The sequence below is a fragment of the Styela clava genome, chromosome 1 (assembly GCF_964204865.1).
Source record: "Styela clava chromosome 1, kaStyClav1.hap1.2, whole genome shotgun sequence".
In the NCBI taxonomy this organism is placed as follows: domain Eukaryota; kingdom Metazoa; phylum Chordata; class Ascidiacea; order Stolidobranchia; family Styelidae; genus Styela; species Styela clava.
The window spans coordinates 5,178,497-5,195,326 of record NC_135250.1 but is presented as its reverse complement, the minus strand read 5'-3'; the positions used below and the strand labels follow the sequence as shown (position 1 = coordinate 5,195,326).

Genomic DNA, 16,830 nt, shown 5'->3' with positions numbered 1-16,830 from the left:
TGTACTTCCCACGGGTCGCCCAGTCGATAATAAAATGTTGGGAAAGGACATTTAAAAACAGGTTTCGCACTAGTCGAAGATATAAACTTCTATGCTGTCTATATCCTAGTATTGCTTCAAATCATCATTCATTCTACACATTCTTCATATTTCACAAAAATGAAACTGTTCGACCCGCTGCAAAACTGAAAAATAATTCGCGATTCCCAAAGAAATTTGGGTGGAACATGGATGGTGTAGGATTTAGATAACAGCCATTTCTGTTGAGTTTCACCAGGGTCAGCGCTTCAACGTCAGACAATGTGGGACATCCGTGGTACGGTTAATCAAAACTACACTTTGGTATATTTAATCTACCATATGTGATGACTGAATGCAGTTAACGCTGGAAAAGAACTATTGAAATGATGCATGAATCGTTTAGATTTAAAATATCTTTTTTGTATTTTGACGAGTAGGCTGATTTTTACCTCGCAATTTTTCGAGTTTACAAGAATCGCATGGGCTCATGATCAGGGTAAACGTAAACACTGCCAATACTAGCTGGGGTGTGTCTAGAGAGGGGCCAATGGGGCAGCTTCCCCGGGCATCACGTTATAGGGGCGAGTTCGTTCCTCTGTGTGATGATTTAAATAAAAAATAATACAGTTAGTTCCCAAATTCTGTTTGTAGTTAGGTATGGGGGGCATCATTATTAGAAACTCGCCCCTGACAGCAGAAAGTTTGACACGCCCAAGCATGCCAATGTTGTGTTCATCTCCCAGTTTAGCAATGTGTTCATATAATTACACAACACCTCTGGTCGAATGCGACTTCCTCCGCCGTCTGAAACCGTTCATGCATCTGGAACAAATTACTGATAAACTACCTCCATACCCGACGTGGACTAGCAATTAGTAGAGAGTTACTGGTTTACCGTATGATTAAGCCGTCTTATCGGTTTTCAGCTCCCCCTTGGATGAATAAAATGATCGCAACCTAATCCGATTTTATACCTCTGATACCAGATGGTTTGCGTATTTGCGCCCTCTAGTGTGTTTACCGTCGTTAAACTTTGTTGAGAATATTTGTAAGGTTTCGTCTCTTTAGCTCACTGCTTTACCTGTCTTCGCCGTGTTCTCTAATTCTGTAATTTTATATAAACTCGGCATATAGAGTCAGAGAGTGTAAAATATGAACATATTCTGATTTATACTATGTATCAGACACTACAAGACTGACAGTTGTTCAAGTCTATTCATTCTTATTAGGCTAGTTGCGAGACTGAAAGAGCGTAAAACCTGCTGAAGACAGTGTTTCTACCGCCTGGAATAAAATAAATGGATTAACTTCAGCAAAGAAGAGAAATGTTGTTCAGCGACCAGGTAAGCAGTATTTCGTATTTCTCACTGTTCTGTTATGAATATGTTCACCTAGGCCTATATAATTTTAAAATTAAAAATAATTGTGTTGCTAGAAATGACGATTAACAGACAGACAGATGGAACAGAATAAACTAATTTCTGATTTCAGGAATTAAAAAAAATGATGAACATGAACCAGTAAACATTGCCCTGTGCTTTATGCCATTATGCCATTTTTTAATATCAGTTTTTTAATTGGATTCATCGATATTGTAGGTATATTTTGAAGCATCAAGGTGCACATCAACCAACTCATTAACGTTGGGGCTTTGGGATCTGGTCAAGAAAGAGTGTTTAGTCTGTTACACTACAAAAATATTAAAAATATTAAATATTAATCAGTAAATGATTGAGTAGTAACAATACAATTGAGTTGTAACAATACAATCGTTTATGGCCGTCTAAGTTTTACCGTTCGGTACAATTACCTACAGCCAGGGATGGCCAATACCGAATAGTTCACTTCTTCGAATACATTCGAAATTATTATTTTCGAATATGAAATTTCGAATACATTCAAAAATAAATTCAAATAAAAAGCATAATCAATTGCATACAATAAACAATGGAATACGTTAACGTTTATCTACAACCTGCCGATTCACCTGACATTTTATGTCTGCAGATTGCCTGATATTGTAGTATTGCTTTTCATATTTCAGGTACAAAACTTGAATCAAAAATGAATTATAATGGGTAGTTTCCACCCATTTTATGTCCACAGATTGCCGTGATATTTTAATATACGATAGCAATGCTTTTATTTTTTCGTAAGTTGACGCAATCACGGGTTATGTTAAACAGAATTAAATTAATATGGCAAGGCATTTTAATTGCCCTTTATCTAAATATTTTACGCAACAGAAAATCATCCTAGTAAAAAGTCGATACTTCTAACTATCATTATCAAAATCGGTTGCCAAAAAGCGAAATAAAGTATAAACTATATTTCCTAATAATTCTGACTAATTTATTGGGTGTTGTAACAATTGCGGTTTTACATGATTTTAAATTGTTCGACGTGAAGGAAATCAATGTGTAAATTAGAAGCCTTGCAGGGTAATAGCGGCAATGCCAATCGTGCAACAGAATATCACAAACAATTAAAGTACCGATTTTATTTCAAGTGCCGACTTCTAACTATCCTTATCAAAATCGATTGCCCAAAAAACTATATAAACTATATTTCCTAATAATTTTGACTAATATATTAGGTGTTGTAACAAATGCGGTTTTAAATGATTTTAAATTTTACGACGTGAATGAAATCAATGTCAACTGGCAACAGTATGAGGCGCACGTTTTGGACAACCCTGCTTACAGCGAGTAATAAGTATTTATACAAGGTTAATGTCAGTAGGGCACATTTCAAAGATGTCCCGACAGTTGGAAACCAACACTTGATTTGTCTCTGAGACGAGGGAGTCTCGCATGATGGCAAATTGCACCATACTTGTTTCAATAATAATTTAAATTAATCGTGACATGCATCGGCCGTCACATGTCCAAAATTGCATTATTTTCTAAAAAAAAAGGAAGTCAATTGGATAATATTTTGCTGAGGTATCCAATGGGGACGATTCTAGATTGTGCCTCCTTTTGGTTTATTACGCAGTGCTGATTTGATTCGATATGGAGGCCCAGACTATCTGTTATTATTCTACCTGGTATAATTGATGTCTTCTAATGTGGGGACTATTCTTGGAATCGGAGAACTGTGTCGTACTGAATGTAGATTGAATCATTTCAGTATTTAGGTGTCAATCTGAATATTTTCATTTCAGCATTGCCTACCCATTACATACCACCTAAGGTGAGATGGCGGCCATTGGGTTTTGTTTCCAAGATTTTAATTTGACTTGTACTGATCAACTATCACTATAATGGTTCAATGTTGATATTTTTTTTGTTAGGTGAGCATTCTTTCAACCTGGTTCAAAAATTGGAATGAATGCGAGCAGACTGTTGCTCTGTTTTCATTATTGAAACGAGTACAGAAGAGACAAGCTAAATTTCTTGCGAGATGTCTTGAACATGGACTAAAAGATTGTTTGGAACTGATTCCTGTGGAAAAAGAGGCAAATGATGCTGGTAAGGCAAATATTGATAATTTTTATTTTGTGGCGAATTTGACAATTCATAAAAAGCCATCTGATATCGTTGTCACATTATTTTCAACCAACCTTCAATGAATCTATCGATGTTATTTTACTCTCTTTGGGATGTATTTTCTTATACAACGATTTGCTCTATGCAAGGTATTCACTCAGAAATATAGTAGACTTCACTCAGAAATACAGGAGACTGACTTCTGAGTTCTGAGTGACCACTAAAGACTGTTTTATTTATTTCTGATTTTGGAATAATTTTGATGACTTTAGAACTTTGATATGATTTTTGTGCAGTAAGCCTCACTTAATTGTCTGTCAAGAATGCTCAATACATTTTGGGTTTCTGTCACAAAAAAATTTGACTTGATTATCACCATTAAAAGTATTATTTCAAATTCCCGACTCCTGAGAATATGAAAATACAATCCCACTCCCAGCTATTACTCTTGTATCTATAATACATGCTAAACTTCACAGTCCAAGAAATTAATGTAGGACATGAAGTAGGCCCATCTTCTCCCTGCCTACAGCTGCTCAGTGCTCGGGCAATTATATTTAAATATCCCATTCGTTTTGAACATTCCTGTTCTGGGCAAGGTGGCCTAATTGTTTTTCCACCGGTTTCATATTCATTTTCATTATAGGTTTCATCGGACGTCTTATTAATGAACCACAGCAAGAAAAAGTTATTAAAATATTATTGAGTCATTTACCACTATTACGACCAGGAAACAATGATGCTAAAACCAGATACCTTGATTTATTACCCAGAGTTCTTGCATTTGCCGTTGAAAGTTCAAAATATCTTCAAGAGGTAACAAACAGCTAGTAATTTTTATATCAGCCTTATTGTCAAGTCTATACCACTTTTGGGAGTCCAACCCTCATTTTCACCATCTCTACCAAAGTGTATGTTTCACCTAAGATCTACCTCAACTATTATATTCTAATTAAACTTCAATATTGGAAAATTTTATGCTTATTTCAAGAACATTTCAATTAGTTGAAGTCTGTACTTCTGCAAAAGAACAAGCACTTTCTCAGTGACACAACTTCAACGAATTGAATAAGAATTTCTATGGGAACTGGAAATGTGTTACAGAAATATATTCATATCAGTGGGCAATAAGATTCTTGAATCACTTGGAAAAGTTATCTTCATTCATGATATAGCATTCCTACATTATATACAATAGTTCTACATGCACAAAAGTATAGAAGAAGGATGAGTATTTGGTCCCGAGAAACACATGTGATGACATAAATTATTTTATCTTATATTTTTGCTTCCAATGTATTTATTCTTAAAAAAAGAAGTTTTTGATTAGTCTTTTTATCATTTTGTATATTTTTAGTCACGACAACTTCTATCATATTCACTGATTCATCCCGCATTTGATAACGATGAGAGATCGTCGTTAACGTCATGGATGGAACATTTAGACGACAGAATACCAAACGTTGTACCGGAAAACAATTATCCTCCTAATGCCCAACTTGGTGAGAATTTTTCAAAAAAACTAGTGTTCTTCTGAATTTTCGACTTATTGCTTCTCACTGAAATTGTACGCAAACTTACAATGGGAGGACCCACCAATAATGAAGGAACAGTGGGTCTCAATTAAAAGTCGTTTGTCCCTTATTCTCATTGATTTACTAGAAACAATTATCCTCCAAGTGCCCAAGTTCGTAAAAATTTTACAAAAAATAGCATTCCTCTTTAATTTTTGACTTATTGGTTCTCACTGAAATTGTAGGCAAATTGGTACTCCCGTAGTATGTGAACCAAGATGGCGAACACCGGAACATAGTATGTGTACCAGGTTAGGGTTAGGCCATAATTTTATTCCAATTTTAGTTCTATTACGAGTTCGGGGGTTAACCGAGTGACTCTCGTAGTATCTGTACTTGAAATTATGGCCTAACCCTATCTTGGTTCACATACTACGGGAGTACCAGCAAATTTACAATGAGGGGGTGTGCCAATGATGAGTGAACAGTGGGTCTCAATTAAAAGTCGTTTGTCCTTTATTCTTGGTAATTCATCAGAATCCTTACTATATTTTGGTTATTACATTTCAGAAGATTCTCAGAATGCAAATGACGTCAATCACAACCGATTATGGAAAGATGATCCTGCTTTGTTGGGACCTTCAGATACCACGCGTAAGTATTTACATATTTATAGGATAAGATTTTCATAATTATCCTATGGAAATGGAAAGCCAAACACACCGGTTAGCATTCCATGTCGAGTATGGGGATTGGGTATATGTTTCAGATGCATGGGTTCTGTACCATGGTTATATGAACCGCCCTGCAGTGGCGAGATGTCCAGCTGCCCTCTCGCATATAGTTATAAATATCAAACTGCCCTAATGATGTCAATAGATAGGCTTTAAACCTATTGAATCAGTCTGCCCATTCCACGAATAGTGAAGTCTTCTCTTCACTGAGAAGATTCAACTAAACTGGCAGGCGCTCCAGAAGTATGTTTACCAATATGAAGGTAACTAATTTTGTTCGCCCAATTTACATTAAGTTGTGTAAAGGAACTGAAACATATGGGCCGGGGGTATATTCACTTGACTAACACAGACAGTCCCCGAACTAAATAAGGAAAATCGGAATAAAATTATGGCCTAACCCTAACCGGGTACACACACTATAGGAGTACCGGCAGGCACGGTGGTTACAAAACTTGTTTCGAATCCAATGCTCACTGCTGCACCAGGACCACTAGTTAGCCAATTGCAAATCCGAAGGATTCCAGACCTCCATGAAATAGTAGTGCTTTATTACTCATGAGTCACTACTTCTACAGAGCCTTGTTCAGAGTCAAAAAAATTAAAAATTTGCTGTATCAAATATTTTTCATCTCACTTTTTGTACAGCCGCTCCTTTATTAACCAGTCCTACATCATGGCAAGCTTCAGACAACAATGGTTTTAAGTCTGAAACAAACCAGACAAATTCATTGTCACCTGGACACAGACGAACTGAAGACATTGAGACACACCAACACACTGACACAAACAAATCAACTTCGGAAGACACAAATGCTGCTGAATATGGTAGGTTGAGGTTTTTGTTTGTCAAAGTTTTAATTCGGTTCCATTAATTTAAAAAACATCCAAAAACAAGATAGACTATGTTTTTATTATTAGCTGCCAGTAATTTTCATCAACAGTTGCTTTATTATTTTGGGCAAAATGATGATTTCGAAGATGAACCATAAATTTGTGCACGTGCCCAATTGCAAAAATGCTTTCAGAATAAGCATTAACAATTTTGTAATAGTGAGGTATAGGGATGATTTTCGAGGGTCAAGGGTCAAGAGTTGGAGAAACATCGATTTTGCCTTGCTTACATTGGTGCAATCTTCTAGCGATATCCTACATCCCATTGTAAAAGCGTATTCATTGTTCATATTTACCAAATGCATTGCATTTGCATATATAACGGTAGGCAATTTAGGTATGTGCAACTTTTAAATTTTATCAATCATTTCGAGGAAAATCCTTTTATGCTTTCTTGTTCAGACTTCATATCATGGCTAAAATCACTTCGACTTCACAAATATAACGACCTATTTGCCAGCATGAAATACGACGAAATGATGCAATTGAATGAACATACTCTTTCTAAAAAGGTTGGTTACTGTTCTCTTATTTTAAAGTTTTCAAGCTGTTAAATATTGATAGTATTGATAGTTCCAAAAGTATGTGTACCAACTACCAATATGGAGGTAACTAATTTTGTTCGCTTACTTTACATCAAGTTGGGTAAAGGGACTGATACCTATGGACAGACGGTATATTCACTTGGCCAACTCGTACAGTCCCCGAGCTTGTAATAAGACTAAAATAAGGAAAATCGGAATAAAATTATGGCTTAACCCTAACCTGGTACACACACTGCAAGACTACCATTGAAAGTATTCATCTGTGTGTTTCAAAAACTAAACTTCAAGATGGTTGAAACAAATTTGCTTTATTACAGTATATAAGTTCCCTGAAGTCTGGAAAATTCACATCATAAACTTTAAACCGCGGCCCTCCATAAAACTTTTTTGAGCGGTGGTGTGAAGCTAAATGAAAATAATAATATTTGTAGATGAACTCTTGTCTGCCCTAGTTTGGATTTTGACTAGTTTGTATAGAGATTGCAGAGAGCTGTTTGTTTGTTTGTTTTTATTATCTGTTATATTACTTTCGCCTTAGTATCTGGTATTTGGGATTTTAAAATACGACTCAGACCACGATATCAATAAAAAAATGTCAAAATTTAAATTCTACTTCATGTTTTGATAAAAATTTCTCCTGTTCAGAATGTAACAAAAGGTGCGCGGGATAAAATTCTATTGAATGTCAAAAGACTTCATGAGAGATTTGAAAAATTACAAGGACTGGAAAAAGTAAGTTGAAGTATCACTGATAGTCATCGCAGTTGGTTTACATCAGTGGTTCCCAGAACACGGCCTGCCTAAGTGAAATAGTTTAACACTTTGATTTTACTATTTTACGTTCTACATGCCGCCAATTGTTATGTCATTATCACACAGTTATGTGTATGTGTATATTCGTAACAATTCAATTGTATTGGTATTCTAATGATACGTAACAGTGCCGGTATTGCCCCCTGTGGGCGCTCTCCTCTCCCAGCCCACGAATATCCTCCCACCACTAATTTTGGCCCTCGGCCGATCAATTTTGGGCACCACTAGTTTACATGTTCACCAACGTGTGATTTAAAAGGACTGTTACCTAATCTCTGTCTAGTCTATCACAGCTTTTTCGCAACAAAACTAAGACTCTTTGAAAAACGAAACAACCATCAAGTTATCTGATTTTACCTAATTTTATGAAATACAACTGAAAACTTACAAATAACATGCAAAATTGCAAAAATGAGCAGATTTTCACTATGAGCCTTGGTCAAAAATCCGTTGAAATTTTAATTGTTACATCACGTTAACTTATGACTGATTAGCCAATGTTACAGAAATAAACGAGGAAGTTGATGCTCAGTAAAAGGCATTTTAATATTTATTCCTTTATTTAGGAGATTCCGAGAGGTGGTTCATTGCGAAGTGCATTAAACGAACTCAAATCAATGATCTACACTCCAATTATTCGCTTTGAATCTCCGCCCACTGAAGACCCTACTCCTGCTCAAGCACAAAACTTACCGACGCCATCACCTGGACAATCTGAAATATTGCCTGGCGATATTCCCGGACAATTTACAAAAGTTCTTGGAAAAGGTGATTTGTGTTACTTTGTATCTGTGTTCTATTTTCATATGTTGTGTTTTTCAAATATACGGTACTGAGCGGTCTGGTGTAGTTCAAAAGCAATATGTTGAGTATTAAGTGTTATTTCTTGACTGAATACTGTAATTCTTTTTTCAGCCTGCACCCAACTTCTGATCTCAAAACCTGACAAGGACAATATAACCCTTTACTTACAACTGCTAGAGAAATGTATGCATCACACGGTAAGTTTATCAAACATTCTTTTATTATATTTATTATATCATTATCTATTCATCCAGCGTGATTTATTACACAAATAAATCATGATTTCAATACTGGAAAAACAAATTTTGTCCAAAAATGGTGAATTTACAATCAGGATGCCTGGCTGCAAAATTTTAAGTTCCGTCAAAAGCAGTGGCTTCTTGGACAAAGCCTTGTTTGGAGTGGAAAATGTGTATAAAATGAAAAATCAATTCAAAACATTCTTTTCTATTACTGTCGATTTCAGATTTTTCTTCAACTTAATTCGTTGTACATCCCAATGTTACTCTTCACATTTTGTTGAAGTGTAGCCTATTATTCCATTACAAAAAAAAATAATGTTATTGAATTATTTTATATGTAGGCTTTCACATCGCAACAGAAGAAGAGACTACAGAGTTGGAAATGGCAAATTAATAAAATTTATCGTTCGTTACCTAGAAATCAACAGATGTCCTCACAAAGGTATATCAAATTCTTTTTTGTTTATACATCGTTTTTAAAAATGCTCTTAGTGCATATTGCCAAGAAGAGAGAAATTGCCAAGAAAGAAATGCTCAAATATATGAACATGTGGGTCCAATAGATAATGCAGTACAGCAGTAACCTATGAGACGTACACCAAAATCTGTTATCTGATTTTTCAGATGCTTTAAATCAAATTGACAAGTTGAGTCCCATAACCACAGCAATTCTAGGCCGGAGCTTAACGAAAAAAAAAACCTCATAAATAGAATGCTCAAATGTTCAGTAATCAGTATCATTCTTCAATATTGTTCCACGATTTGCATTCAAATTTCTAACTGTTTGCCTCCATATTTTCTTAGAAGTGCTGTTGGTGCAAACTATCCCAACAAGAGAGTGAGTGGGCGGAGTCTGCCGTCATTTGGAGCTGGAGTGATAAGTCCAGCTGCATCACCAGCAATGCGATCTTCAAATCAACTTTCTATGTTTCCTGCTCAAGTATTAAAGGTAGGCTTAGGCTTGTGTTTTACCCTGAGATGGGGAGTACGGGAAAAAGGTAGTAGTACGTGTAGCAGGTTAGGGTTAGGCCATATTTTTATTCCAATTTTCCTTATTTTAGTTCTAATACGAGTTCAGGGACTGTCTGTGATAGCCATGTGAATATACCTCCTTCCCATAGGTTCCAGTCTTTTTACACAATTTGATGAAAAGTAGGCAAACAAAATTAGGTACCTCCATATTGATACACACACTTTTGGAGCGCCGGGAAAAATTTACATACGACTCACTCAAAACCATAAGCCAATCAAAAAAGGACCCCAGCTTTGAATTCAATTATCACCATCAAAAATCTGGATTCTAAGTTTCGACCCTGGCTCTCATTAGAATTGTTTTGTGCCAATAATTTTGATTCAAAATTGTCCGAATCGATCCGGTATCGGTGAAATTGTAGTTATTGCTAGATTTTACTTTGGTAAATCATAAAAAGTGGTTTAAAGTTCAAAGAAAAGTTATATGAATTTTTTGATAGGTACATCGTTTTCTAAATAGCATCGTTTTTTTTTATTCTTGAAATACCTTTAATAATTAGAGATAAGTTCTTGGATCTGACTAAGTTGCAAACGCAAGTTGAACCGCCATACCCACCAGCCACCACCATACCCAGTGTGTGATAAATTGGGTAAATAAAGCCAAACTGGTGCCTTTTTGACTGTAAGGCTAAGCTATATAACGCTTTATCTACAACATTATATTGTGACGTAATGATCCCTTATTGTGGGAATTTTTTAATTTGTTGTATACATGGAAAAATCAATATTTTTGTGGGGCTCAGCTATGTGTCTGCAGTTGGCATTGCTGAAGCGAAAACAGGAACTCCATACGCAGTCAGTAGGTTAACTGCTTTTATAGAGCCTCGTTTAGAGTGAGGATGCTTTATAGCAGGGGTCACCAAACTACGGCCCATAACCACATAATGATTGTATTACTTTTTTGATAAGAACTGTACTAAATATGGAAAAATAACACATATCAATCACTAATCTTTCGATGTGCGTCACATCTATGGTATATTGAGATAATTTCAGGATTTTATTCTGGCAACGGTCATTGACACCGTCGAAAGATCGTCGCAAATAAACGCTGGAGTTGTGCATGATAGTTTGACAGTGGTTCATTGTGGGTAATAATTAACGATGTTCTGATTGTACGAACTTCATAAAAATTGGTACGTATCAAGTTAGACAAGAAATACACACGTCCATATAAATTTTATTGGTGTCCATAGACAATATCAATAATTTGCACTACGTATAACTGGAGCGTAATTTTTAAAAGCGTCGAATGTTGGGAAATTTATGCGCATGAAATTCAAATACCAGATAATAGTTGTTTATTTTATCTAAATTAGGTCAAAATTTCATAGAATTCCAAGCTACAGCAGGCAGTCGTTTTTATGAGCGATATTTCAACACGGCGTAACGGTACTTAGCAGACGTGATGCGTACATTTTTGTCGCGGATTTTGTAACATTTCTAATTCATGACAGCAACGTTTTGATAACAGCTAAACTCCTAGGATGTTCTCGATCTATATTATGCGATATTCCCAACATTTGTGAGTTTATTGTATTGCATTGACAAAAATATTCATCCGGCCCGTTTCAACACAATTTGAGTCATACCCGGCCCGCGGTCAAAAAAGTTTGGTGACCCCTGCTTTATAGATTGTGATGTTGCATGGACCTTACTTCATTATGATCTTCCATACATTAAATGATTGTTTTATTTTTCAGCCTACATGGTACGGTTATGGATCAAACACTCACCCCACCCCTCACACCGTCCAACCTCCAATCGAAGCTGCTAGAAAAACTGCATCTCTGGACCCAAGTCTTGTTCAGCGACCTGCAGCGTACCCAGTTTCTCACCCATCAGATATTGGAAATCTGCAAGGTCTTACAGGGGGCCCAGGTGACACAGACATCAGCAAAAGACTTGATTCGTTAAGCCTTAGTGTGGCGGAACATGCATTGTCAGGTGATAATTATGAGTTTTTTGAAGTAAAGAAGTATGGGACTCTAAAAAATCTGAGAAATTCTTAATCAAATCCTGTTAAACTCTTAAATGAGTGAATAAATTAAACTCCCAAATATTGAATGGATGAACTGATTTTGACACGATTCAATTGTTTTTTTTAAGCAACACGTGGACAATGATTATGCTCTCAAATATAGCGCCATTCTCTTTCTACCATCTTACATATCCTTTTATCTTTTTATGAAAAAATATCTTTCTTCGCAACTCATGGACTGATCGATTTCAAATTTTTAGTACTTGAACATTGAAGCCTCTATTAGCTATTACTTAATTTTTTTTTAAATTTTATCCCAATGGGCCGATATTTCAACTCAAATTTGGCTCTTTCATTTTAATTGATGAAAACACTTTTTATGACCTATGGGAACACTTATTCTGTCACAATTCTACGTCAATCTTTTCAGCAAACTCTGCGGCTAGTTGAGGCACGCCCGACTTGTGTTCATATATTTAATAAGCATTGCTTTCTTGTTTCAGATGCTGACCGTATATCAACCCTATGAAGAACGGAATGCGATTGGTTTGAAATTATTGTATACCTTTTTTTGCCTTATTTTTGCCAAAAATAAGTACTGTATTTTTATAACAGTATTTTCAACTTCATATCATGTTTCTTATTATTGTATTTTTTTTATATTCATTCACTTTTTTATCATCTTGAACTGAAAATAAGCTGGTATTTAAGTACGCCATATCAGAATTTTAACCTTCTTAAACTTGTCTTGTTGAATAGAGTGTCCATAAAGTCTTAAAATTATTTAAAATTACGAAGGGAATTTATTGATACCGTATTATGTTTTGGCCTTCACAGATTTATTAAATGAAGTAAAAATACTTAAACAATTCCTGATTAAAAAACAACTAAACCTGGTTAAGATATATTGAGAACTGACTTCATAACAAAATTGAAATTGTAAAGGGACTTAATGGACACCCTGTGTAATAAATGTAGAATAAATCAGCCAAATCAGTTACAAAAGCTAGATGAAAGAGATCTGTTTTAGGCATACAATTCTAATTTGTCATCAGTAGAAAATTTTCGGCTCTTTGACCACTAGGGCTGTAGAATCAGGGTAGAAAAATTTGAACCCGGCTGCGCCTGCTCAGGTTGGAAAAAAATTCAACCCATCTCAGATAAAACAAAACTTTGGCATATGAAACCTTTTTTGAATCTCAGTTGAGAATACTAAGCCACCTTAATGCTTTTAGGTTTTTTTTTCTTCATAAATTCTGATTTGGAGGTATAGCTCTAAATTCTGACACTGACAAATTCAAAATTTTGACTCTTACAAGTATGGAAATTCAACTCTAGCATTTTCAGAAATGTTCCCAACTCTGACTTTATAGCCCTAGAATACTAACTAGGTCTCTGATAATAATCTGGGCTACAGTTGTAGATTCAAAATAATTTTGTTCAATTGCCAGCATAAAATATAATCTATGTACAAGTCAGTATGTACATCTATGTACAAGTTCATTCGATCATTTTTCAAATAGCGTATCATTGTTAAATAATTTTTTTCCAGTAAAACATTTTTGAGACATTTCTACTTGTACACTTGTAAATCTAATCACACCATATAAGCTTTGTAAACCATACTTATTTCGGTACTTCCATAGTATGTGAACCAAGATGGCGGACACCAGAACAAGCCATAATTTCAGGTACAAATACTACGGGAGTCACTTCGCTAGTCCCGAACTCTTAATAGAACTAATATAATGAAAATTGGAATCAAATTATAGCCTTAACCCCAACCTGGTACACATACTGCATTCCAGTGTCCGCCATCTTAGTTCCCACACTTTGGGAGTACCCTTATTTCTATCGCAGTATATAGACCTTGGATTTGATACATTGTACAGCGACTTGGATAAAAATTGAGTGAACAGAGCAATATTTAGAGATGCCAGCTTGGGGATGTCCAGATTGAATCAAACATTTGAAACAGTGAATTGAATTTGAATCAAACATTTGAAACATTGATGTATTCTATACAGATTATTCGGTTTTGGACATCCCTGCCTATGTCTTGGACTAAATATGACTTCAAAGATGGCATAAATTACATTATCTTTTGTATTTTAAGAACACTTATTAAATAATATACTTTATTCCTAGCCTTGTATTGTTTGTTATCAAGTACACTATTCTATTGAATTGCGGCCATGTTACAGGCTCAAACGAAAATATGACAAATTTTGGGTTTTTTCTGTTACATTTTTTTTTACAAAAATTCAAATTCTACCTACCCCTAGAGGTCGGTGCTGAATTGCTAATTTACCTATTACATTGCGCATATTAGAGTTTACATTGCAAATGCCGCTACCCCTATGTTGGTTGAAATTTATACAAAGAGCAAGCTTTGCCCAGACATGGCCAGGTGATATAAATTGCATTTTGTCATCTGGCCCATGCTTAAATCAGATGTATCTACTTTTTATAATATTATTAGTTATTCATATTATTGTTTTATTTTCCTAACCTACTAATCTTACTATTATTGTATTTTTTCAGTTTCAAACATTATCGTCATAAAGATCCCATGCATTTGATAAAAAAGTATTTAATATTTGTTCCTCTGAGAGGAACAACGCAGCATCACTGCTGCATTTTTATAGTTTAAAATCGTTTTTAGCATTATTATGAATTAGCTGAAGAAATATTGTATGGTAACCACTAGTCAATAATATTTGTTCGAAGGGACAGTTTACTTTAAATTTAAACTCGGGACTCCAGTATCAATAAAAGCACTCTAATTCTGACAGTACAGCCTGAGTATATAATAACAAATACCAGGCAGAATTATTGACTTTTTTTTCTCATTTAATAACACATTAGCCAATAACATAATAAAATGATCGATTCACTCTACTCTTAGTTAAGTTTTTAAAAAAATGACTCCAGCTCTGTAGTTTTAGGTGGGGAAATTTTTAAACAATCTAATTTCACTTTTAATTAATATAATGAGTAGATTTTATCAGCGTAATGGAGAGACTTTTGCCGCTCCAGAAGTGTGTGTACCAATATGGAGGTAACTAATTTTGTTCGCCTACTTTTTTACATCAAGTTGTGTGAAGGGACTGAAATTCACTTGGCTAAAACAGACAGCCACGAACTCGTACTAAGACTTAAACAAGGGAAATCAGAATGAAATTATGGCCTAACCCTAACCTGGTACACACACTACAGGAGTACCAAACTTTCAACTAAAACGAATGAGGTCAAAATTTTTGTCAGAACGTAAGTTATGTAACTACCCTTGCCAGTTTTTATCAAAATTTGGTTTTCTTGTATTTGGGAGCTGGAGGGAAAATTTCCTGTAGTCGTAATTTTAAACCAGACTTCAGTTCCAATACCAGCAAGAATTCGCTAATACTTATATGCCTTGAATCTCGAAATCAAGTCTTTGGTTTCAAAGTGTACTTCATTCCTGATGCGTTTGTTTCATATCCTTTTTGTTTGACTGAGTGTAACTCGCGTGATGCTACTTTCAACTATTTTATATGTATTTTGTCATTAACATAGTACTATCTGTATACTACATTATTTTCATTGTAGATATATTAAAAAGATATTATTGATTGTATATGGCTGCTACAGACATACTTCAAAATATTGATTGCCTTATTTTCCTCTATTTTGAAAACGGACTTCAACTGTGTACCTAATAACGCAAATTTATTAGGGACGTCTCAAACCAAACAGGAATTTTTAATAATTTTATAGGCCAAATTTAGGCTCAAATTTAAAGTAATAGGCATTAATCATTTAGGCATTTTGTAGTCACAAACACAACAAATCTAAAAAACTCCTGTAACCATTTACTCTGGATTACCTAATATATCTTCCTGTGGAGTTTATGATTCATAGAACAAGGGTATGGTTTCAAAAAAAAAGGTAGGGAATCTGTAAGCTGTTAGAAATTCTGGTGTAATGTTAGATTCGGGTGTTAGTTTACTTTATCAAAATGTTCTTTTGCTTGCTACTATTTACAGGGTAAAGCAAAAAACAAACAAACATTTTTTTAAAATTCTCTGAGAGATTTTTGTCCCACCCTATATGGCAAATAGCAATGGCCTATGTTTTAAGAGCACATCCCACATATTTCAATATTGGGCGCTCCAGAAGTGTGTGTACCAATATGGAGGTAACTTCTTTACATCAAGTTGTATAAAGGGACTGAAACCTATGGGCAAAAGGGCTATTCACTTGGCTAACACTGACAGTCCCGAACTCGTAATAGAACTAAAAAAAGGCGAATTGGAATAAAAGTATGGCCCAACCCTAATCTGGTACAGTGGTACATACACTACGGGAGTACCCAACATTGAACCTAGAAACTCAAGTAGCGTATCCGTTAGTTGAACTAACACCTATCACATTCTATATATGATATAACCTAATATTATTTGCTTGATGCAAATATTACATGTGATTTGCTTGTTTTGAATGGAAAAATGCTTCGCTGCCTTATGGAAAGCTGGTTTCTTTCTTCTCTGCTTGCATGTAGCTTCTTAATGTTTATAAAGTATTGGAGTTAGCAATACTATTAATACAATGCATTTAACACAAACTTGGTCTTTCGGTGTAGATAGGTGGGTTCTGGAATGGTATAGAAAAAGATTGTTGATTATCAATTGTGAACCTTCGTGATGCAACTTTTTCACTCACTCCGTTTTTTGCCTTACTTGAAGTTTTGATGATTATAATCACTAAGCAACTGAGTTCC

The 16,830-nt window shown here is 35.1% G+C and overlaps 1 protein-coding gene across 1 annotated transcript; it reads left to right on the top strand.

Moving 5' to 3' along the window:
- The first annotated feature begins 1,080 nt into the window (after nt 1-1,080).
- LOC120340737 (protein Smaug homolog 2-like) lies at nt 1,081-16,674 on the top strand. Its single transcript, XM_039409089.2, has 14 exons — nt 1,081-1,364; nt 3,317-3,494; nt 4,159-4,328; nt 4,870-5,014; nt 5,597-5,680; nt 6,409-6,588; nt 7,057-7,166; nt 7,845-7,931; nt 8,579-8,780; nt 8,928-9,013; nt 9,400-9,500; nt 9,863-10,007; nt 11,794-12,037; nt 12,575-16,674. The coding sequence occupies exons 1-14, from the start codon at nt 1,347-1,349 to the stop codon at nt 12,598-12,600; spliced, it is 1,776 nt and encodes a 591-aa protein (XP_039265023.2). The 5' UTR covers nt 1,081-1,346; the 3' UTR covers nt 12,601-16,674.
- Nucleotides 16,675-16,830: the final 156 nt, after the last annotated feature.